Source organism: Juglans microcarpa x Juglans regia, chromosome 3D, assembly GCF_004785595.1.
Source record: "Juglans microcarpa x Juglans regia isolate MS1-56 chromosome 3D, Jm3101_v1.0, whole genome shotgun sequence".
Lineage (NCBI taxonomy): Eukaryota > Viridiplantae > Streptophyta > Magnoliopsida > Fagales > Juglandaceae > Juglans > Juglans microcarpa x Juglans regia.
Genome location: NC_054598.1, coordinates 35,591,466 through 35,617,428, shown reverse-complemented (window position 1 = coordinate 35,617,428; position 25,963 = coordinate 35,591,466). Strand labels below are relative to the sequence as shown.

Below are 25,963 nucleotides of genomic sequence, written 5' to 3'. Positions count from 1 at the left end.
TCACTTTCCATAAATTGTTTGTCTCATCATCTTTTGCCCTAGCCGAAACAACCATCCAATTTGAATTCAAATTCAAATTTCGCCAATCACTTGCCTAATTTGAATTTGCCCTAACCGTCCACCATACTTTCCATAATTAGTATTCCTATCATTTAAGAACCTTAATTGCTTCCTCTTACTTCCATAGCCGGTCATACACATCACCTTTGACTTCCAAGATTTTAAGAACCTTTCCTAAATTCTCTCACTAGCCAAACTCGACCAACCCTAGTTGCCCAACTCCAAAACCCTAAACCTAAACCCTAGCCGTCCATCACCATCTTCCAAATCCTAAACCCAAAGTTTCAAGTGGCGCCTACCCTAGTTCCTCACTAGTGTCGTGCGCCCCTTGCTCCATTGTAGCCCATACACTTCATCAACCATTTCTACCATTCCATACATCAATTCAAGCCTAAACACCTAACCTAACCATACCAAAATGGTCATCTTTGTAACCATTGTTCGAGAATCAAGCAAGAGAGGAACATACATTCGGTTATCACAAGGAGATCTTAGGCATAGAAATCATAGTGTTTAGGGACTTGATCGAGGTCCCTAACATTAATTAGTGCTTTCATTGAGAGGATTCTTGCTTGGTGAATTATTGAGAAGTTCTCACTTCTCCAAGAGGTAAACGACGCGTTAACCCAAAAATTTTGTAAATTGGTTGGGGGAGACCCTCGTTAGTTCCCATTTATTTTTTGTTGATTGTGAAATACGAAGTTTAGGGATTGAGGTGAAGGACGGAGTAATGTTCTTGAAGGGATTGACCACCCTTGAAGGTGGAGGATCCAAGGTTGGACCGTGAGTGTGCAAGAGGGATTGCCTACCCACAAAGGTGGACAACTCAAGGTTGGACTTTTTGAGGCCTTCCTACCGTCCAAGAAGAGTGCACATTGCTATCCAAGCTACTCCAATCAGAAAATTCAGTTTGCAAGACTAGTTTGCAAGAGTTTCAAGTGGTTAGTTTGCAAGCATCATGTCCACAAGCAATCAAGAAGCCGAGTTGAACAAGAGTTCCAACCGGGAACGAATTGAGGTGCTTGAAGAGCACAACACGAAAGTCATGGACATTCTAAGTGAGGTCAACATCACTATGGCCGAACTTAGGATGGTTTTGAATGTTACTACTCGTGATAGTGAGGAGCATAAAAGAATCATGGAGACTATGAGAAGAGAAACTCTGAACGTATTTTACTACTATTCACATATATACTGAGATAATCTAAGTATCTAAATGAGACCTTAATGTGATTTGTCAATATACTTTGTAATAAAAAAAGCGTTACAACCTTATAGATCATATTAAGTTACGCTAATTTTGTAGCATTTGGATTGGGAATTTCAATGAAATGGGAGGTCGATCTTGTAGCATTTGGTAGGTACATTGCCAATTTCTATTGATGTGTAGTGTATGACTAATCTACGTTCTGCAGATGAAAATTAATGTACATCTAAGCATACATGCATGCATGTTGTATTTTTAGTTTGGACAAGTTAATATTAATTATTGAAAATAAAAATTTATGTAAATCTAGCACCTAATATACTACTTTCAAATAATAATTAGTCAACTTGACAAGATTCATGGAAATAGAAGTAGTCCACAAATAACTCAACTCATACAGGGAGATCTCTCCATCGCTCAATATACTATGATAAGTTGTGTGAGTACTGGGTGAAGATCTCTCCCCTAGTGCACAGCCGCGGGAGCAGGTTTGGCATGTGGGATGAGACACAAAAGTCTCATTTCATCTCATCATTATAACTTTTTCAAATTTCCATATAAAATAAAATAAACAATTCAACTTTTTCAAATCCCAAAACAATAATAATATTAAAAAATAATATTTTAAACTTTTATCTAAAACCAAAAATTCTCATCTCACTATCCAAACCTACAGAACAACACTTAACCACTGAAGCTGGTAGAGTGAGGATTCTTTTAGCCAAGAAAATATGATAATAGTAAGCACTAATTTGGTTCCCCTTTCCCCTTCGGATTGTGTTTAGTTGGGTTTCAACCCCCTCATTTTATAACTTGGATCATACATCCTATAAAACTACCTTAACTAGAAAAAGAAAAAGCATACCAATGTCACACTGATTTATAAGATAAAATTTGATGCCAATAGCATACTGATTTATTCATTCATCAAGAATCCATACTTCATTATGACCAGCTACATAAAATTAGAAGCACATAACTAATCAAAAGGTAATTAACTCTCGAAATGCACTTAATTTCTGCTAGCTACTGTCGTGGAATCCATCAAGGGAGCCAAGGTCATGACATGGATCATCCATTTATCACCATGAAAACAGATCAAGGAATATAAAATCCAAAACATCCAAAGCCAGTGGACAGATATCAATAATCATGGATAACAATCAGTTGAGCGAGTACATATTCTATCGAATGTATATATGAATGTAAAGCAATTAGCATTTTAACAATCGAAAGTTTGGCAAGGAAAGTTGAACAGCTTAATTCCTTGCTCACCTTTACTCCCCTTGTATTTTTTTTTTTTTTTCAAAGTTCACAAACACCTGAACTGATTGTGAGAACCAGTGTTCTGGAACATCATGCAAGCAACACCAAACCCTTCTGTGTATGCTGCATTCAGGTATGACCTCTGCAATAATGATAATCATGAACATGGTAGAACCATAACATTACATGAAAAAGCTTTCCACAATCACGACCAATAATAATGCAAGGAACCGATGCCTCAACATGCAAGCCATGTGTTCTATAAAATTGCCATGATCAGTTGCAGCTTTTCAAACTAAGGATAAATAATAAATGTTTGAAAAAGAAAACGGTGTCATGACTGACTGTTCCTTTTCCGAAAAAGAATAAATGTTTGAAAAGGTAAAAATACAACTGCTGTATCTAAATACTTACAGTATCAGCCTTCAACTCAGCACTAAGACGTTCTCTGATACAATTTGATACAACAGCTCCTAGCCGCTCTCCATGTTGCTTAATAGTGTCCTCAGTTATCTGTATGATTTGATTTCTCTAGCACAATCCAGAAGAATCTCTTTGCGGAAAAAAAGAACAGGAAAAAAATGCTTACCTCTGAAAGTAATAGTGCTGATGTTTTATCCAGTATCTCTTCCACATATTGCCCAACATCTTTGAACGAGTTGGATGGTTGCACGCTACCAACAGGTTTGCCCTTTACATTTTTCACTTTTCTGGATGGCTCAGCACTTTTTACTGCATAAAAAATAATTAGTATATTAGGTTACAATGATTAAGAACAAAACATTCTGGGATGAAGTTTGGAAACACCCCCCCCAACCAAAAAAAAAAGAAAAGAATATTTTTTCCTCAAAAAACTGACAATATATTCAACTCAATAATTATCAAAACTCCTAATAGATGAGTCCGATCTAAAAAGGAACATAAATGGGCAGCTTCAAGGAAGTTGCGTGGTGCATTGATTAACTTGCAGAGGTTGCATGTGCCACTGTTAAGTTGCATATGACATGTATTTGGCGCACAGGTCTAGGTTAGACATCACATCCATCCATTTATGCTGCTTTGTGCAGAGATCACCACATTGGCATATTGGTATGAACATCCTATATCAGGAAAGACAGTAGCTAGAATACCACAATCACTATTTGGGGACAAAAAAAAAGAGGAACTAGGAAATGGCCTTTCCCTGGAATCAATCTGGTGACTGGCATGTCAGAGAACAATGGTCTAGCTGAATAGAACACACTTGAAAAAACTTAAACCAATTTGAATTGTTGAAAATGATTACTCAACACCATGCATATCAAACCAATTTAAGGGCTCGTTTGGATACAGAAACCATCTCAATCCATTTCATCTCATCTCATCATTACAACTTTCTTAAATTCACACAAAATATAATAAATAATTCGACTTTTTCAAATCTCAAAACAATAATAATATTAAAAAATAATATTCTACCAATATTTTATTCAACTCATCTAAAACCATTTCATCTTATCTCACTATCCAAATGAGCCCCAAGTATCAAAGATGATTAATGAGCAACACCTGGGAGGAAATCTAAGATGAAGACTTTGTATACAGCTGCCTCCCCCCATCACCTGGGAGGAAAAAATGATACTTTTATCTGAGAATGCAATGCCTCATGAATTTCCAATCTAACATTTTTTACTTTCTGATTGTTTGACTAAGATGCTTGCTTCCAGGCATAAATCAAGTGGCTTTGCATAGACCCCTTTCTTATAATGCCATATTGTATTCAAGTGGAATCGTCTCCCTAAGCCCCTCATGGCCCATAAAGAAAATTGCACATACCACACCAACGCAATTGTTCGCTCAGCACAGCAACATAAAACCCAGCAATAATATGGGGCCCCAGTGGTTCGTACAATCCTTTCAGATGTGATAACATGTTTGAAAGAATAACCCAGCTGATATAGGAGAAGCAAGGGCAACTGCTAAAGAAGATTTTAGCAAATTCACCACGTCTAAAAACATTCATATGCGATCAAGACAATTAGCTCATTTTCAATTATACAATTGCACACCATGTACAATGAATGCCACAAAAAACAATACAAGAAATTATCATTCTCGTAACTGCATTGTTTTGCATCTTCGCCATGCAGATAGTCCTCCAAATTAGGGAAAATATGAAATACACGAGCATTCATATATTTATCTTTGTTCAAGCACATGATTGGGTAGCAATATCATATTTTGGGGAAAAAAGGTACCAGTAATTTCCATGGACTTACTAACTGAAACAGCATGATCTTTTGTAGGACCTTGAACTGAAGCTGCTTTTTCCAGGAGATCTGGCACAACCATAGAATCAGATGGAACAAGATCAGCTAGATCAGGAGGATTGTCTTTCCCTACAGGAGGATTAGCCTGAAAAAAATAAAACCCAAAAGAAACAAAAAAAAGATTAAATCACACAAAAAAATAAAGCATTATTTGTTGAACCTACATTAAAAAAAAAAATCCCAAATCACCTCCAGGTCAACATATGAGGAGTTTCTGCCAATTAATCTTAGAAATTTGTCGAGCTCACAGACATTAAGAGCTGTAAGTAGGAAACCAAGTGTCAGGGGCTAAATAAAAAACAAAATGCATGTATCTTTACCAATAAATTCATTTACTGGTGCAGCCTCCCATGTACCCAAATGTTGTGAAGTAAGCAGAGCGGGTAACAGTTGAAAATGAACTCAAAGTCTTTTGAGTAATGCTACCCCTCACAGAAGGTTTTTATGGAGCTCACATACAAAACACAAGGGGTTGACTTCCCATAATTTGTCATAGATAAATAGCTGCCATTATGTATGTACATATGAATTTCTGTAGCTGTAACATTTTCTTCAATCTGTTATGAAACTAAATGAAAATTTTTTTCCCCTAAAGTATAAGCTTGTTCCTTGAAATCACCCCCCGATTTCAGTTCTATCTATAAAAGAATTTCCATCCAAGTTACTCCTATGTTTTCTTCAAATGAGTCAATTTAGTTTCTTGACACAACAAAGTCATGTTATGCAACATAAAAGGCTGACGTGTATATCTTTTTTTTTTAATCTTGTATGACCCAAGAAAAGTTCAAACTACATTTTTGAGTTTATACTCCAAAAGAACTAGGCAAGATTACCATGGAGTTTCTTGGGATCATGGAATGATGGGGCATTACTTGTCACATAACAAACTTCATATATTGTCCACTATTATTGGTTAAATGTTTATGACGTTATACCATAAAGGAGGTACAACGGAGGTGATGATATTCTTTGTCAAAATTTATCAGATTTGTGGCGGGTGTTGGTTCTATGTTAGGCTTTTGAAACAATGTGTGTTGTGGGATCAGCCTATGAAGATATCTTACCCGAAGTCGTATGGTATTGCTAATTGTAAGGATGTATGTGTGGCAGAGACTGTGCAAATCCAAAATGGAAGTATTCAGTGGGATTTTTACTAGACCCGTGCAAGAAGAGCCTCCTTTTTCTTTTTATAAGTAGAATCTCCTCTCTTTTTTTGCCTATACCCTCAAAACCCTTTTGCAAGATACATGTTAAACAACCTAGCACGCTAAATAACCACGATGAAAGTGGTTTTGAAATTATATCTGATAAAAAAAATGACCAGAGATTTTCTGTTTCTACAAACCCCTTCTAACTTACATATTGCCATGTCATTTGACAGTGGGTGGAATAAGCAGTGCTCCTTGTCTTTAAAACCTTGATCCAGCAACAGGGAGACATGTCTTCACAGTGCAAAGACAGAAGATAAGACGAAACTGAGAATATACAGATAAATATTGCAAATAAAGGACCGTAGGGATAGATAGAGAGAGAAGGGAGTTAAAAGTTACATGATATAAGTTACATGATATCCGTGGGAATTTTTCTTAATTCAGGTTTAATGCACATGAAAGTCTGGCACAGAAAGATTACAAGCAAATTACCCATAACCCTAACTAAAGAATAAAAACTGAGTGACAAGACAATTCTACAGTACCAAAACCAATTCAACAATGACAATCAATGAAACCAAAAAGGGAGCCTTTTCTTATAAGTAATAATCATCTCATTTAAAAATGCTCGATGGTGCATTTCACTTACAACGAGCTGTGCGCAAGAAAGTCATCTTCTTAGAAATAGAAATAGATACAAGATAGTCATGTAGATGAAGCCCATTAAAGTCTATGGATACTGTCATAAGGAGAGCGTTAAAGAAAGTCTTGAGCTCCTCGATTTGTGGACTACCACCTAATCCTCCCGATAAGTTAAGAAGGTCCACTATGCTTCTAGGCATAATCCAAGTCACGCCAATGTGTCCTTTTCTCATATTGTTCATGGTAAGAATCTTCCCAAGATATGCTTTTTTGATAAGTTTCCCAACATATGTCCTTTTTTTATGAATTAATATTATTATTATTATTTTATAAGTAGACAAGTAACAAGGCAAAGCCAAGTAAACAGGAAGTATACAAAAACTGAACCTATTACATGTCAGGAACTAGAAAAAGAAACAAGAAAATCATGGACACTAGTTCCATTAAATACAAGTTTCCCAATATATGCTGTCATGCTGTCCAAGCAATATACACAACTCCTAGAGGTACCTTAGTCTTCCACATTCTTTTATATGGAAAAAAGTTGGTAATATGAGGGACAAGAACATTATAGAAAGAATGGACATTAAACCTCCCTGTCTTGAATGGAGTCCAAAGCAGTTTGTGTTCAACTCTTATTCTCAAACTTATGGAGTACAATAGATTAAAAAACCCAATAAAGGCCTCAACCTCCCAATCATGAGCCACAAATAAAACCTACATTTCACTGAGTGAGTCCATTATCTATCTCGAAAAGGTTCGCCATGAAGTGTCCTTCACCTGAGCCGCAGGTGTGTGGTCTGTGTTCCTAGGTGACACTGGAGCATCTAAGAAGCCATCTAAACCAAGCAGGCCTACAGTCCACTTGGATCTGCCACCAGCTAGCATCACTTCAGTCTTTATTCTTGTGTTTATGAGTGTCCTAATTGCGTCTCCTTTTCCACAATTTTGGTACGCTATGCCCTATTCTTATTTTAAAAAATACAGCTCGCATGTAATTTTTAATGAAATGGCATTGTTATTATAAGATCGAGGTAAAATAACTAAAGGGGAAGACATTAATTTGCCAAAGGTCAGTAGATCTATTACAAGGCAGTGCAACCAGTCTACTGTTATGTAGCATATCCAATTTCGCTTTGGTACATTGCTCAGCCTCATAAAGCTAGAAATGTATCCTTCAATCCAGATCTACAATTAATCGCATCACTAGGAGATAAGAAGAAGATAGAAGCTTCTACAAAATTCACATGAAAACACTACTGTGGAAGAACAATGTCATTTGGGGCAGCCAGCGAGTAAAATATGAAACCATTTAAATTACGATATTCACACGAGAAATTCTATCCTCACAAGCATGTCTCTGCACAAAATAGTATTGGTCTAGTGATAGTAAAAATGCTTGCTCTTTATTCTAATTATTGACTTCATTAAAGAAATTTAAATACAGGAAGAGCACAAAAAGAATGCCTGAGAACTACAAACAAAAATCAGAAGATCTAAAAACCCTAAAAAAGAAGAGACCTTCCTACCAATAATAGAAAGGTTCCCATTAAGTCTCCAGAATTTCCCTTTAGTGGAGAATTTTTTAATAAAAAAATAACATTAATACAGATTTCAATGCACTGCCTCCAACAACGAAAAAAATATTCGACAGAATATGAATCATTTTGCAAAAATGTAACTTCAAGGCATACATAACAGTACTATGACATGTCTGAACAAAAAGTATACAGAAAGAAGTTCAATTTCCAGTGTGACTAACAATTACTTCATACCTTGCTGAATCATTAATAAGTGCAAATGGAGTAACGCAACCCAAAGGTACCTTCCAAAAACAAAAAAACACAAGCAATAAAATCAGGGAGCAGATTACAGTCAAATCAATGAGTAGTACTGAGTATTGAGCCAAATAAATCATATTAAAAATGTACACTTCAGATACACTTTTTTTTTTTCTTTTTTTTCTTTTTTTTATGTCGGGGAACCTCTCCAAGGCAGGGCCATTTGGACTCACCCCTACAGAGTAAACCCCGGTCACGTGCACTGCGCTCTCGAAAATTTTCCTACATGGAACTGGTTAAATCGCTGGCTTTTCACCAGGGGGTGTGGCCCCAAATGATTGTTTGCACCCATGAGGTGTTGAACCTTGGACCTTGAAGAGAGTGATACCCAAGACCAAGGCCTTCACCACGTGGGCCAACCCCTTGGGGTTGTACACTTCAGATACACATAACAGAAAGCATTTGGGTTAAATAATTCAATAATACTGATAAAAGAAAATGGTCATCCTTTGTAGTAATAGACATATATTAGCCACCCTAGCCAAAAACAAACTAGCATGCGGTCAATCCATCAGGCTTGGATTTGTCAATCACAAAAAGGAACTGAATCTGCCATCAGACTAGGGCTCTACCTCTTTATAGCTCCTCAATGAAAAGTTGAAAACTACTATGCACAATATGTGAGAGAAAACTTTATTTGAAAGAGAGAGCTTACGCATGCAGGACTGCATCTCGAAGGTTCCTCTAAAGAAAGAATTTATATATTTTCAAACATGAAGAGATATGAGCTAAATATGCTTCACATGTAGGGAGTATTTGCGGAGGAATGGAATTATTAGCAAAAAGAAAAACTAACTTGAAAGGGAATGAGCAGTATAATGGTGCAACGTGTCATTGTAGGCACAAAACAGGGGGCATGTAGCAGGAACTGAACTGATAGTCTTATACCAACCTGAAGTATTTCACCTAATGCTTCTTCAGGAGCCATTCTCAAACCTCCTTTCCCCAAACCAAGCCTTTGAGATAGAACTGCTCAATTTTGAAGAAACGCGTAACTCCATCAATGCCCACAAAAATAGAAGCAATATAAGAGCAAGACCAACCCAATAGGAATTCAGAGATGGCAAGCATCTCTAGAAAATCTACTTGCCCATATGCGATGAGGTGTAGATTTATATACCTTTCAGATCTACTTTAGTATCTGCCAGAGCAGAAACAACATAGAATCTATTTTTCTTGTCCTGTATATACAAACAAGTCCAGGTGTTGGGCCACAGACTACATCAACCAAGAGAAAAACGCCCAAATTTAACACTTTGCAGCAGCAAGTCTAAAACTATCATACCTTCAAAAATAAGTTTTTACTCAGTCCACCGCCAGTATTTCTAACATATTTTTCCTGCCAGAAAATACATATTCTTGATTCAGAAACCATAAGTACATATGAAAGAGGAAGGAATACGGCACAGTTTTTTTAATTCTGTTTTTTTATCAGTACCGTTTTACCTGAGCTTCTACCTTCATGACAACAGGATGTTCATACTGGGAGAACTCAATTTTAAGCTCCTAAAAAAAACCAAACATATTAGCCTCTTGAAAGAAAACAAACCAAATGATACAAATCCGTTGGCCCATTGGCATAACCTGAACCGCATAGATTCGCATGAAACTAAATCCTATGCCTTGTAGGCTGGTGGATTTTCTAGCAAGCTGGAGAGGATTCCAAGGCAAGCCTGAAGTGGAAGCAATATGGAAGATGGCCCCTATATGTATGTGTGGGTGCATTTGGCAGGAGCAAAATAATAGAAGCTTCGAGGATCGCAAGAGAACAATGGATGAGCGTAAAGTTCTCTTTTTTAAAACCTTGTTCTTATGGGCAGGGTCCTCGGTTTTAATGGTCTAAATGTCCATCATTTTCTACTTTCGGTTATAATGGCCCCTATGAATAAAATTTTTGATTAACTATAAAAAAAAAAAAAGTAATCGCTTGTCACAGTTCCAATAAAACACTGCAGAATTCAGCCAAGTATCACAACATTCAACAAGATCATTCTTCTTCTAACTCATATAAATTTTCAAAGCGAAAAGTAGTTCATTCTGTTACCAGCGGAACTTGCTCATTTAAATAATAGCAAAAAATATAGCTCGGAAATCACCAATCGAACATGGAAATTGAATTCTGAGCCAACATGAAGAATACCCAGATTAAATTGAACTAGAAAGAAGAGGGCTGAAATACAGCAAGAAAAAAACGAAATTGGGGGGTGCTGCAAAAAGAACCTGTAAGCGAGCGAGCAACTGATCCTTGGAATAACCCATTGCTTAGTTCCGTCCTCTGGGTGCCAATTGCCACACTTGGGAGGGGAAAAAAAAAAAAAGCACTAGAAAAATGGAACGGCGAATAATTTGCAGAATATAGGTTAGACTCAGAGACTGCGGAGCGGAGACGCCAAGTTCGTTTGGGACTGACAGCTTATACGACACCGTTGCATGTAGAAGTATGAAAAATTTCCCTACAAAATATCCCTTCAAACAATTACCCAAAGGTTTCCATGCATGCCTCACTACTCAAACACACGCACGCACACACATAGCATCAAATAAAGCTCGAAGTTAGAACAAGAGAGAGAGAGAGAGAGAGCACACCCGTCAGTGATGACCTCTGCGATCGACGACGGCGAACGGTGACAGTGACTAGGGTTTCCGCAGTGAAGAGAAGATAGTGTTCTCGTTCAGGTGTTTTCGTCTTCAGCTCAGAGTCGGTTTCGACGGATTCGATGGGTAAAACCCAGTATCATATTAATGACCCGATGAACCCGTCTTTCACAGGTTGGAGAAGTCGATTCTTTAGGACGGATCGGGCTTACGGCCCATTATGCACAGCCCTAACTACATGATTTTAATAATGCAATGCGTGTGAGGTCTGTTGGAATAGCGCTGCCATATTAATGCCAAGGAGCTTTCGGGAGACAATATATTTATAGTGGTCAACCCCCCAATGCCCATCTTCTATGGGACGTTCATATCAACATACCTAAAGGTGCTTAATTTCCAAGTCATGCATTGACTTAGCAGGTTGTGGGCGTGAAGAAGATCATCAGCAACAGTAATGAGCATGTTTTCTACTAACCATCCATATCTTATTTGGGAAAATGTTAGGAATTTATAAGGTTACCTAAACAAATTGAATTCGTGGAAAATTAATTTTTATTTGTTTAATTTTATTTTCTTGACGCTGTCTTTTCAATATCAAGGGGCCTGTCTCATATATAGTGGTCGAGCCCGTCTTCAATGGGACATTGATTATGTGATCTATTACTTGCAATTAATTACATCTACCATATTTTTACGGGTAGAAAAAATGATAAAAGATTGACAGTGTTTTGGTTCATATTTAAATGAAAACGTATAAAATATATTCCGATTACTACAATATCTACAACTTGGATTACTACAATATGTCTACCACTTACAATTACATCAATCAAATTTCTGCATTATTGTGTATATATTTTATATATAGAAAAATAAGATTGCGACTGCTTTGAAATAATTTTTTTTGTCATTGACGAAATGAAGAAAAGTCATAACATTGATGGTCAAGTCATTAAATTTGAAATGTTGTGCACTGATTAATTATGAAGGAGGTGGACATGAAGAAGATGTCCATTGACTTGAAAAATCAGCACCAATAATACTAAAACATGTTTTCTATGACCCATCGATATCTAAGAAAATAAAAAGATTGACACTGTTTTGGTTCCTATTTAAATGAAAATGTATAAAATATATTCCGATTACTACAATATCTACAACTTGGATTACTACAATATGTCTACCACTTGCAATTACATCAATCAAATTTCTGCATTATTGTGTATATATTTTATATATAGAAAAATAAGATTGCGACTGCTTTGAAATAATTTTTTTTGTCATTGACGAAATGAAGAAAAGTCATAACATTGATGGTCAAGTCATTAAATTTGAAATGTTGTGCACTGATTAATTATGAAGGCGGTGGACATGAAGAAGATGTCCATTGACTTGAAAAATCAGCACCAATAATACTAAAACATGTTTTCTATGACCCATCGATATCTAAGAAATCTCTAAAAAATTGTTAGAATTTAATATAAGGGTGTGTAAACAAATTGAATTCATACGTGGTTAGACTTTATAAGGAGCGGTGGATGATCTAATTTTATTCAAACAAGACTTGAGTTTACTATCAAGTTAAACCTGGGCGATGTATTTATATATTTTTAGCAATGATGTTAATATTCATTTTTTCAGAAATAGAAGTAAACAGTACTTTATAATTTCCTGATCAAAGATCTCAAAATAATTATTGAAAGTTGATTAATCCGATATTATAAATAGATCAACTATATTGAACTTATAAAACAAATCCCAATTCCTGTCTAATAAACTAATTTGCTATATATGTCTATTGGCCAATTACGTACCATGAATGCAATTAATATTGATGAAGTGTTGGGAAAAATTAATAGTACTACTGGTGGTACAAGATTTTAATAATGCAATGCGTGTGAGGTCTGTTGGAATAGTGCTGTCATATTAACGTCAATAAATATTTTTGGGAGTAGCCACTGTTTTGCTATATCTGGTGCACACCTGACGTGGGCAGCAAACACATCGTTTCAATGAGTGAATTGAGAGTGAAAAGGATTCGAGAGAGAACTGATGGATGAGAGAGAGAGAGGTGATGAGAGAGAGATAGCCGAGAAGAGAAGAGAGATGATGAGGGATGAGAGAGAGAGTCGAGGAGAGAGAGACGATGTGTAACATATTAGTCATAGATTTAGGGTATATAAGTAGATGTTCTAGTTATTTTTTCTTTCTACTATTATTATTATTATTATATTAATAATCTTATCAGATTTTATATTTATTAATTTTAATAATTATTATTATAATTTTGTTTGAATTTACTAGAGTTTTGTTTTATTATTAATTCTAATAATTATTACTAGATTTTATTAGATTTTACGTCGTACTAGAATTTTGGTTTGAATTTAAATCTTAGTTTTTCATATCTCCATCGAACATCATCTCTTGATTTTTTATGATCCTAACCTCATACTCATTCTTATCCCTTAATTTGGTAAATCCAAATCGGAACCAACTCTAAAATCTTATCAGTAATTGTTCATTTTCCCATCGTCTATAAATCCCACGAAAACCCTTTGCTTTAAACACACGAAAATACGAAGAAACTCACTTGCGCATAAGCCTTTTACTCTGTCCAGTAGCCACCGCAGCCTCATTCCCAGCAACCAGCAGCCACCGCAGCAAACCACCCTTTCCCCAGCCACCCAGAGCTGCCGCACGTCAGCTCCTCCTCTCAGTAAGTTTTTTCCCTCCGCCATTCTCTCTCTCTATGTTCTTTTGATTCTCAGTTAGTATTACTAAGACTAAGTCATTTCTCTTTCTGAACTCCATGATATTCATAGCCCATTTTCAGTTTCACAGTCATTGGTCTTCATTGATCTGTCGCATCAATTTCCTTTCATGGTGAGTTGGTTTCTTCTTATCGCGTGATACCATTTTTCTTCAATTAAACTTTTCATTTCTGCGTTAACAAATTTCCAAATCTGCTTTTCATTAAAGCTTTGCATGTTTGTTTTTCATTGAATTTACAAAACTTCCCTTTAAACATTCCAAGACAGCTTTAAGTAGAAATCTCTAGAAGCCTTGATTAGGTGCAATTCCAATTCAGCCCTTAAAATTTTAAACACACGTTTTAAGTTCATGTAAAGTTTTGTGAAATGGGCTTGAGTTGTGTTATTACGTGGGCTCTACCTTTGTGATAATTTTATCCTAAAGTTTAGTAGTTTTATGGGCTGCACTATGATGTTGAACTTAATATTTTAAAGATAAATTTTTACTTAAATAAATATATTAATCATAGACTTATTTTATAAGAAAATGTTTAAAGAATTGGAAATATATTTTAAAGTATACTATTGAGCCTAATATTTTAGTTAATATTTTCTTTGTCAATTTAGTAGGATTTTAATAAAATTATTATGTTATACTTTAAATAGAAAAATAAAGAAATATGTTAAGAATATTTAAATGATATTAATATTTATTAAATTTCTTAAAAGATTTAATAATTATGTTAAGAAATGAAACTTATTGTAAGAATTAAAGTTTTATGACTTATTTTAAAATAGTTCAAGTATTCTACTAAATTATAATATGTTATTAATATTTAAGTAATTTAAATACCTTCATTGACACTTGTGTCAAACAAAAGATTTATTTGACTATCTTTTAGATTGTGAATTTAATTTAGTATGATATTAGTAAATATTGTTCCCAAACAGATTTAATGATAGTTATTATTGCGTATAGGTGTCGAGTTACGAAGTGATATTTAAGAAGAAGCGCAGCGAGATAAGTAATTTGATCACAAATTACGATTATCACAGTTTAACTTATATATAAGTATTATACAAGCCAGATCATTTTCAGCCATTATTTATGCACCACTCATGTCATATGCAAACATGTCATCCAGCATAGCATACAATTATGTCATTCCGCATCATGTTCAAATTCAAAAATTATAATTATGTATGTAATATATCATGCATCTCATGTATAAGACACGTAAGCTATCTTAAGTTTAAGTGTAAGATAAGATAAGATCAGTTAATTAGATGACCGTTCAGATGCATGGTACTAATGCAGTTCAGTTTCAGTGTGGATGTGCAAGCCACGGGCTCAAGCGTGGTCCACCATAGTATGCCAGAATACTATTAGCAAGTCCCCTCGTGGCTGCGGGACGTGGGGCCGGTGCAACCTTGCACACGGGATTAAGTGTGTTGGTCAGTCAGATAAATCAGTTAAATCAGATAAAATAGTTAGATCAGTCAGTTAATTCAGATAAATTAGTCATACATAACATAAACATCAGTATAAACAGTCATGAATTAAAACTCTCAGCATGAAAACTTTTATGAAAATCTTATGTTCATTATGTTTACGTTATGATGGATTCCTTGCTGAGTTTGCAACTCATTTTAGTTTGTTTTCATATTTTTAACCACCCAGATGAGAATGATAAATACGAGCAGGCAGACCAAGATTAGAAGGAGCAGTTAATTTAGTTTCAGACTTTCTAAAATAAAATTTACTTTTATGATATGAATTTATTCATTTAATATTTTTGAAAAATATTTTATTAGACATATTTTTTACAAAATAAACTTGTAATTTCATTTATAAAATATAATATTTCTTGTCAGGTTTATTTTATGAAAAATACATTACATTCCTAACCTACAAAAATGGGTACTTAAATAAATTGATAGATATTTCTGCGTTACGTGGGTAATTTTAGACTTGACCGAGTTCCATAATACAGTCCCACGACACGCCATCGCACAGACGATCCGTTTGGAAGAAAAGAACAGAGAATGGGAGCGGAAGGAGAAGAGCAGGAAAAGCAGGGAAATCAGAATCCAAAACCCAATGCCATCACGCAGGCCCAGTTCCTCTTTTGGAAACGTCAGAAGGTCCTATCCGATTCCTTTTTTATTCTTTATTTATTTATTATTTTTTAATCTTTTTCTCTCAGGTCTCCGCTAGGGTTTTCCTTCTCCACTTTTTATTTAGGTCGTATTATCCCCCCAATTCGTTACACTTACTGTGATAATTGCTTCATGGTGTTCCTGTTAGCCGTTTGAGGAGTTCATATTCATGAAAACGGAGAATTAGGGTTTTTTTTTTTGTCGTGTTCTTATTAATTAATATTTTGATTTGGATGATATTGCATATTTTTTCGGGAATCGTAGCTTGTGTGCTATTATTACTGTTCTTATTCACGTTAATTAGCTTTAGACTAGTAGCAATTTACTAATAGCGGTGGTTTTGGAATAAGGAAGACTAGCATCTGGCCCGGTTGATATATCTCTTTAGTTATAGACGCTTAGATTAGATGCTGGAGAAGTGGTATTGGTGGGTGAGATTTATATTACTATACGCATTTAGTTGAGATATGGTGTAGGCGCTTCAAATGTTTCCATTGATATAGAGCCACGTACACATACCTCCAATAATGAGTGACATTCCCAAGGAAGTAGGGAGCAGAAACTTTTCTTTTGGAGGTAAAGGGCTGGAAGGGATGAGACCACCCCTAACAATGGCTCTGAGAAGGCAGACTTTGAGAAGGGAATTACCCCACTAATCCTATAGACTCTGCTACTGCTTCACTACCATATGAGTGTTGTGGGATGCAAACCCATTAATCGAGGAGAGAAAGTGTATTTACCACTCATCTTCCGATTAGTTGCTCATTTGATTGTTCTATTTCAAGTTTATGATTCATATGTGGCTTTTGATGTTAGGATCTCAGTTCTCATACCACCCTGACCCACTAATCTCACTTCTTAACCAAAGAAGCAAACCATCTCATTAGACCTACATTTTTATGAAGAAATTTCTGAGTTATCTTGCTAGAAAGTGAAATACTTCTTGGATACTTGGGCTATGCCTATTTCTCATCAATAAAATTCTTTTTTACTGATCCAAAAACAAAAAGGAAGGTGCAATAGAACTTATAAATATTGGAAAGGGCCTTTAAAGTACAAACGAAAATTGACAGATGGAGAAAAAAGTTTGCCTCTAGCCCCAACATACACAGGTGATCCAATGATGCTGTTTCTTGTGACAAAGAGAAACCATATTGGCTGATTGAAGTGGTAGATTCTTGAGGCACTGCTAGGTTGCTAATTTCAATTCTGCCTGGTGCTTACCTAAAATCTTTTTTTTGGAGATCATTAGGGGCTTACCATTAATGATCTCAGTGATTTATCATGTCATTTCTATGCCATCATGGGAAGATAATATCGAACACTGTCGGCAGTGTTCAATCTGTAGCAGGGATCTTCAGATGGTTTGTGCCCTGATGCTTCTCACAAGGTTTTTACAATGTGTTAAACCATCCAATTCACATCTGAACTGATACGAGAAATTAGATATTGTGCAAACACAGTGAACCATATTTGTAGACTTAAATGTTATCTTGAACATGGTTGCCTAACTGACTAGGATGGTTAAGTAGCATTGTATGTTTTGAAGTGTCTGGTTGTTCAATCTGGTTTCCTTAACCTGCTTTAGGATTCGTTGCCCAGTCACACTCACATTTCTAATGGTTTTTTAAAATGTATGTACTTTAATGCAGGATTCTGATGCATCAGCTAGAAAAGCTGAAGCAGCTAGAAAACGTGAAGAGGATATCGCTGCAGGAACAGTCCAGATGAATGGCCGTGAGCTGTTTGTGCATGAGCCTTGGGTGTTTGATAACACCCATTATTGAGTTGCTCCTGCGAAGAATTATATGATTCATATCTATATCCAAGTTCGACTTTTAGTGATTCTTTTCATGATGTTGACTTCCTATCTTGCTTTGCTTTTCTTTTCAGTTATGCTGCCTTTTTTTTTTTTTTTTTTTTTTTGAGTATGTAAGGTATCGTGCTTTGCTGGGAACAATAGTCTGCATGTATTCACAGGTTCTCATGAAGAGCCACATGCCAGAGAAGCATTGTATTCAATCATCAATACCAAAGCCAATGGCCGCATTATCACTTATAGACGCTCGTGTGGAAATGTTGCCCTGTAAAAGATTTGCAAAGCATACATAACTTAAAAGTAAAAAGATTTCTCATGCTCTGAATGATTAAAATACAAAAAACAGTGTAGCCCACTTCTATTTGTTTTCTTTCTTGCCCAGCTCATCTTTGTCATTTAGATTGGAGATGGAATGTCTCTATCATTTCTCCCAAGTTTTTATTTCTTCCATCTGGTGGTCGCACATAAACTGGTAATGTCTGAACTTGTGCGCCCCAATTAAACCCATAAGAGCATTCCCAATGGCTCCAATTAAACCCCTAAGAGCATTGACAATGGCCTAGCTAAATGCTAATGCAAGTCCAAACTTTAGCTAGATGTGAGAAAAGACCTTCACATTGGACTAGCCAATGATCCAAAGCTAACACTTGAGCTACAATAATTCTTGGGTGGTCTCTAAACTTGGTGAGTTACTATTCACGCTGGATAAGTGTATTTTATTATTTCATCTACCTCTCACTTTCTCTTTCCCTCTTTCTTCATCCCGAAAGCTCCCCAGCACAAGATACCTTGCAGGCTCTTCTTCAATCTGTAAGTCCCCTTGTCTTCGTCGATTGTCCACGTTGTCATCGTCTTCCAGTCCAAATGGTAATCTCTCTTCCTCGCTTCTCTCTCCCTCTTCTCTGTATAGGCTTTCCTCTCCCTCTTCCTTTCTATTTTCTCCCATTTTCTCTTCATCGAGTGATTGAATCACCGTGTGTTTTGCTTTGCAAGGGGACCATTGATGTGTTGAACCCCTTTCCTTGCCAGTGAATTGTCGTCTAGAAGGTTGTGCAATTTCCTCCACAAATCTGTCACAAGAAAATTGCGATTTGGGTAACTGGTTTGCTACATATCATTTTCAGTATGAAATTAGCTAAACTTTTGTTCACAGATCTACGGTTGTGTCAAAAATTTGGTATTGCGTATTTGGGTATTGCTATGATTATGTTTCGGTTCATGCATATTTAGGTATTGCGATGGTGGATTGTATATTATCTTTTGAGATAGAACCAATTCTTGCACCTTATTTCTCACTATGCACCTTGGCTATTATTTCTCTTATTCTTTTTGGTTTAAGCATTTCAAGGCCTTGTTGTGGCCTTAAGCACAATCAATGGAGCTTATCCAAGATATCAAGGTTTTGTTAATTTCAGTTCTTCATTTTTGAATTGTAGATCATTGTCTATGTTGAATTGCGATAATCCACTCACCTTAATCTATATCTAAGAAGCTACGTGAATTTTTATATGTCTTCATTGTTCATGTTGAATTGCTATATGTCTTCATTGTCCATCTTGAATTGCTTTATTGGACTTGAAAATTGGGTAACTTTTTTGACTTCTTGAAAATTTAATATTTTTCAAGGATGGACACACAATTTGATGATAAATCATTCATCACTATTCTCATACAGAGTGGTGGAGGAGAAAGTTATAATAGCACCCCAACGTAACATTCTAATGTTGTAGTCCAAGCAACCTCCAATGACAGTGAAAATTGGCATCCTTAAAAAAAAATTCAAAGGGGTGTATCTTTTATTGCAGAGGAGAATAGCTTCCTCGTTTCAGCTTGACTCCACATTAGCATTGATGCGATAAAGGGTACTGATTAAAAGTCCACTCAAATGTGGGAAAGAATTTTCACATTTTATCATGAATATAAAAAACCGACCATTGTCTACCGTTCTGAGAGCTCTTTGATGAATCGATGGTCCACGATTAAAAAATGCACAAATAAGTTTTGTGCATATGTAGTACTGATAGAGTCATTGCACCCGAGTGGTGCAACGGAGCAAGACAAGGTATGTAGCATTGTCCTTTAATTATGCAATTATGTAGGACTAATTATACAATATTCTTTCACCTTTATAGACTCATTCGAAACCTTCTCTTAAAAAGATTGGGTGGATATATTGGTGGTTCAACAAAATAATCATTCCAAAGGCGTTGATGACCATCGAATGAATCATGTTTAGTGAACCTACGACGTTGAGGATTATGACGAGGTGAAGAAGATGCTCCCTCGAATATCATTGCAATTGCTTGCATCATATCCAACTTATGATCAGAATAATCATCATAGTCAATATTATCAATATTTGAAAAGGGATCCATAGCAAATTAAGGGAAGAAAAATAGAAGAATTAGAAGAAGAAAGTTTGGTTTTTGATGAATGTAGTTAGAGGATATGTCTATTTATAGGGTTTGATCCTTAACTATTAGTTACAACTAAAAAAGTTGGCAAAAGAATGAAAGTTGTCAAAAATTAGTTTATGAGTTTCAAGAATTATAGATGGTGATTGATTGGTACAAGAAGTTATGAGAACTTGTATTTGTTAGTTTTTTAGAATTATAGATATGATTGTTGGGTAGAAGAAGAAGAGTGTGAAAATATTTGTTAGTTTAAAGATATCTAGTTGTGATTGTTGGGTGGAAGAAAGGTTATCATCATGTGCTTGTTGGCTTCACAAAATTTTAATTGATCCTTAACTATTAGCTACAACTAAAAAATTTGGCAAAAGAAGAAGGGTTGACAAAAATTAGTCTATTAGTTTCAAGAATTATAGATGGTGATTGGTTGGTACAAGAAGTTGTGAGAACTTGTATTTGGTTATCCTCTTTTTTATACCCAACGATCACATCTATAATTCTAAAAGACTAACAAATATAAGTTCTTACAACTTCTTGTACCAACTAATCACCATCTACAATTTTTGAAACTAATAAACTAATTTTTGCTAACCCTTCTTCTTTTGTCAACTTTTTTAGTTGTAGCTAATAGTTAAAGATCAAATTAGAATTTTGTGAAGCCAACAAACACATCATGACAGCCTTTCTTCCACCCAACAATCACAACTAGATATCTTTAAACTAATAAATATTTTCACACTATTCTTTTACCCAATAATTACATCCATAATTCTAAAAGACTAACAAATACAAGTTCTCACAACTTCTTGTACCAACTAATCACTATCCATAATTATTAAAACTAATAAACTAATTTTTGACAACCCTTCTTCTTTTGCCAACTTTTTAGTTGTAACTAATAGTTAAGGATTAAACCTTATAAATATACTCATCCTCTATCTATATTCATGAAAAACCAAACTTTCTTCTTCCAATTCTTCTATTTTTCTTCCCTCAATTTGCTATGGATCCCTATTCAAATATTGATCATATTGAATATGATGATTATTCTGATCATGAGTTGGATATGATGCAAGCAATTGCAATGATATCCGAGGGAGCATCTTATTCACCTTGTCGTAATCCTCAACATCGTAGGTTCATCAGACGTGATTCATTCGAAGGTCAACAATGCTTTTGGAATAATTACTTTGCTGAACTACCAATATATCTATCCAATCTTTTTAAGAGAAAGTTTTGAACGAGTCTACAAAGGTGAAGGAATATTGTATAATTAGTCCTACATAATTGCATAATTTAAGGACAATGCTACATACCTTCTCTTGCTCTGTTGCACCACTCGGGTGCAATGACTCTACATGTACTACATATGTACAAAACTTATTTGTGCATTTTTGAATTGTGGACCATCGATTCATCAAAGAGCCCTCAAAACGGTTGGCAATGGTCAGTTTTTTATTTTTATGATAAAATGTGGAAATTCTTTCCCACATTTGAGTAGACTTTTGATCAGTACCCTTTATCGCATCTAAATTAATGTTGAGCCAAGCTGAGACGAGGATGTTATCCTCTTCTACAATGAAAGATGCACTACTTTGAATTTTTTTTTTAAGGATGCCTCTTTTCACGGTTATTGGGGGTTGCTTGGACTATAACATTACAATGTTGCATTGGGGTGCTATTACAACCTTCTCCTCCACCACTTTGTATACAGTGGTGGAGAATGGGCCATCATCAAATTGTGTGTCAATTCTTGAAAAATATTAAATTTTCAAAGAGTTATAAAAGTTACTAAATTTTCAAGTCCAATAAAACAATTCAACATGGACAATGAAGACATATAAAGATTCGCATAGCTTCTTAGATATAGATCAAGGTGAGTGGATTATAACAATTCAACATGGACAATGATCTACAATTAAAAAATGAAGAACTGAAATTAATAAAATCTTGATATCTTGGGTAAGCTCCATTGATTGTGCTTAAGGCAACAACAAGGCTTTGAAATGCTTAAACCAAAAAGAATAAGAAAAATAATAGCCAAGGTGCACAGTGAGAAATAAGGTGCAAGAACTGGTTTTATCTCAAAAGATAATATACAGTCCACCATCACAATACTCAAATATGCATAAACCGAAACATACTCAAATATGCATAAACCGAAACATACTCATAGCAATACACAATACTCATAGTCTTTAAATGATAGCAGTAGCATAATTTGTTGCTCAAATGTTGCAAATTTTGTGTTGCCTAGTTTGAACTTCACCTTGTTATCAAATATTTACTAAAGACTTTGTTTACTGAGCATATTGAAATTATGAGTCTAGATCTGATTTTGTATATTGAATAAAATGATTTGAAATAGAAGCTTTGTATATTGAATAAAATGATTTCTTATGAACTTTTATTTTATTTTCAAGGGCCTAAGGGGTGATATACCAAGTTTTATTCAATATTAATCATTCCTTAACTTGAAAAATCATTTTATTCAATATACCAAGTTTCTATTCATTGTTATTTTCGTTTAGATAGTGGATCTCTGATCTGTGGGTGCCATTTTCTTCTCACTACTAATCCTTCTTAGAAATATTTTGACATCAAAACACTCCATGTCTTAGACTAAATGCAGTCATCTATTTTTAAGTGCTTATTAATAACCTCCTTGTTAGAGATGCGCACAAGCAATGGAGAAGTTGGAATCTTCGTTTGTCCCTATAGCCTATAACTACTTTCCTCTCTACCAACATTACTTTTTCAGCAGTACCATCTTCTCTTAACAAAAGGCTAATGTTCAATTAAAGTTACTTGGGTGCTCTCATATTATTAATTGTGATTGAGGGTCAGAACTTTGTTGGGACTTCATATGAAACCGATAATGGTTGTTGAGAACTCATGCAATCACCATTTATCCAACTCATCAAATATCCTTAGAAGGAAACTCATGCAAGTCTGTAAACAAGAACTAATGGTACAGTTTTTGTTTTTTTTTTTGGATTAGTAGCTTCTAATAGCCCCTTCCTTCTTAACATTCCAATTGTTTTATGTATATGTTTTGTTTGAGCTGCAGTTTGAGCAAGTGCTTATAGCAATTGCTATTTGTTTATACTGAGCATCCAACTTATAGATGTTATAGAATCTGTTTTTACAATTCAGTGAAATTATGAGTCTAGATCTGATTTTGTATAATTATATTTGAATCAAGGATAAACACCACATTTGATAAAGATCCATTCTTTAACACCCTATTGCAAAGTAGTGAACAAGGTATCTCTAGCACCCAATAGCTAGCAGACATGATAATGTTGTACTCCAAGCAACACAATTGGAAGGTGAAAAAAGGTCACCTCGTAAGAAAACATAACGATGTGTCTTTCACCATAGAGGAGGACAATCTCCTCGTATCAGCTTGGCTCAACATTAGTATAGATGTTATATATGGGATAGATCAAAACTCTTTACAAATGTAAGAGAGAATTAGCGATTATTACAATGAATATAAAAAACCTAGCATGACAAATCATTTTGGAGGTTTATTGACCAATTGATGGTCGGTGATCTAAAAAATGCACAAATAAGTTTTGTGCTACTGTGGCCCAAGTAGAATCATTACATCCAAGTGGTGCGACAAAACAGGACAATGTATGAGTTTCTAACTGCATCAATTCTAAAATTTGTTTATGAAATTCTCTTCTCACATTCTCACTACTTCGCATATTTAGATTGAAAGAATCAAAATCATGTATAGAGAAATTGAGAATGCCACTTACAACATGGAACATTATTGACACTAACCAAAATGGCAGCAACATATGTCTATGTTGTCAACGAGAAGGAAATCACATGGGAAACGCCCAACATAGAGGTCATTTCTGAGAGCCTTCTAGGTAATAAGGTTGAGAAAGAAAGGGAGAGAAAGAGGAAGGCTAGAGAAGCTTCCGATGCTGAATTTGTTGAGGCCTTAACTAGCATGAGAAATGATAGAGTCATGCACTTTTGAAAGAAGACAAGCGGTCATCAATTTGAATTCTGATAGGGCTGAATTACTAGTGGAGAAAAAAAGGAAGAATGATATGGAGATAATGAAATTAGATCTTGCTGCTATGAATGAAATGCATCAAGTGTATTTCTTGAATTTTCAAAAAGAGATTTTCGAGGATTCAAGGAAGCGATTTCCATCTCCATCTCCATCTCCATCTCAACCTTTCGAAGATGCATAGCCTTTTGTTAGTGTAATATTTTGAGATTGTTCTTATTCACTTAATATTGTAATTAAACACTTTACAATTGGTTTTAGTAGTTGGGCAGCCACGTGGTTGAGATACATTTGTCTGGACAACAATTATTGTCTATGCTATTTTGTGGCTTTTTGTTATTTTGGAATTTAAATATGGGTGTTTATGATTGTGGGCAGCAACTATATGTGAATGTTGTACTGATGAAACATTTATATTTTGGGTGTTATATATTTTTGGTTCAAGTGATGAAACCTGTTGTGAAGCAATACCATCTTCGGTGTTCTATATTTCTGGTTCAACTATATGTGAAGCAATACCATCTTTGATTCAACTATATGTGAAGCAATACTATATGTGAAACATGTTGTGAAGCATACATGTATTTTCTCACTTGGCTCGTTTTCATCTCTGCATGAGATATAACAGGCAATGTTGGATTGTGACTCTTATTTGTGTGCAAGTATATTTGTGATGGATTGTTAGGTTATAGAAGGTAGTGTTCGCAATGTTGGATTGTTTTTTTTTTTTTTTTTTTTAAACAGACATGTATCTATATTCAATAAAGAAGTATCCATAACAACTTTATCCTGTAAAATCATACTATAGAGACCCTCAGGGCCATCTTCCATCCAAACAATTTATTCATCTACATCTAAAACAAACTTAGTTAAAAAATCAACAACCTTGTTTGCCTCTCTATACGAATGACTAACAGTCTAATGAGGTCTGTTCTTTAGCATTCCTCTTATATTTTCTATGATCTGGCCTTCCCATTCCCAATTATCATCTTCTTTATTTACAGTCTTTACCACACTCAGAGCATCCTCTTTGAACTCAGCTCTGCCCACCTGCACTTTTTCACATAGCTTTAAAGCTCTCCAAAGAGCTATAGCTTCTGCTTGAGCTGAAAACATAACATAGTGATCTGGCATACATGCAGAAATCAAAACATCACCAAGTTGATCTCTAATAATAATCCCTGCTCCCATCTTCTTATTCTTTGTAACAAAGGCAACATCCCAATTAACTTTTGAAACAACATATCTAGGCTCACTCTATCTCACCAACTCTCTACTGTTGTGGTTACTCACTGGACCTCCAACACAATTAACTTCCTTGAATTATGCAAGAGGCGACATAGCTTGTTTGAAGATAATATTAGGACTAGTGAATTGCTTTTCAAAGATAAATCTATTTCTTCTCAACCATAAGTTCCTCAAAACTGTAGCAGCTAGTTCTAGCTCCTCTTCACTCAATCTTTGTGCCATTTTCATCCACACACTCCCAAAATCCACTTCCTCTTAGAACCATTTCTGCACTGGACTACGACCTTCTGCCCAGACAGACATAGCTGTAGCACAACTCCAAAGCACATGACAAATGGTTTCCTCCTCTTGGTTGCAAATTGGACATTGGAGTTTTTCTACCACCTTTCTCCTAAACCAATTTCTTCTAGTTGGCAGACAGTTATTAAGAGCTTTCCATATGAACATCTTATCAACCTTGGAACTTTT

General features: G+C 35.2%; 2 protein-coding genes and 1 long non-coding RNA gene across 5 annotated transcripts; 1 reads left to right on the top strand and 2 right to left on the bottom strand.

The window, feature by feature from the left end:
• Positions 1 to 2,406: 2,406 nt before the first annotated feature.
• On the bottom strand, positions 2,407 to 10,928 carry LOC121256726 (proline--tRNA ligase-like). Of its 3 annotated transcripts, none has more exons than XM_041157600.1 (12): positions 10,697 to 10,928; positions 9,923 to 9,982; positions 9,762 to 9,815; positions 9,597 to 9,657; positions 9,369 to 9,445; positions 8,411 to 8,460; positions 6,202 to 6,284; positions 5,032 to 5,102; positions 4,771 to 4,927; positions 3,123 to 3,265; positions 2,948 to 3,046; positions 2,407 to 2,675 (listed from the first exon to the last, which is right to left on the bottom strand). In XM_041157600.1, the coding sequence occupies exons 1-12, from the start codon at positions 10,733 to 10,735 to the stop codon at positions 2,580 to 2,582; spliced, it is 990 nt and encodes a 329-aa protein (XP_041013534.1). In that variant the 5' UTR covers positions 10,736 to 10,928; the 3' UTR covers positions 2,407 to 2,579. The 3 variants fall into 3 exon arrangements, with proteins under 3 accessions (XP_041013534.1, XP_041013535.1, XP_041013536.1); XM_041157601.1 differs by having other exon boundaries at positions 4,792 to 4,927; XM_041157602.1 differs by lacking the exon at positions 5,032 to 5,102 and having other exon boundaries at positions 4,771 to 4,851.
• Positions 10,929 to 15,787: 4,859 nt separating this feature from the next.
• Positions 15,788 to 18,155, top strand: LOC121256724 (zinc finger CCCH domain-containing protein 15 homolog). The gene is made up of 2 exons (XM_041157598.1): positions 15,788 to 15,966; positions 17,634 to 18,155. The coding sequence occupies exons 1-2, from the start codon at positions 15,868 to 15,870 to the stop codon at positions 17,766 to 17,768; spliced, it is 234 nt and encodes a 77-aa protein (XP_041013532.1). The 5' UTR covers positions 15,788 to 15,867; the 3' UTR covers positions 17,769 to 18,155.
• Positions 18,112 to 22,723, bottom strand: LOC121256725. Its single transcript, XR_005939054.1, has 3 exons — positions 22,712 to 22,723; positions 18,533 to 18,538; positions 18,112 to 18,244 (listed from the first exon to the last, which is right to left on the bottom strand). It is a non-coding gene; the product is annotated as an uncharacterized LOC121256725 (long non-coding RNA).
• Between the last annotated feature and the right edge of the window lie 3,240 nt (positions 22,724 to 25,963).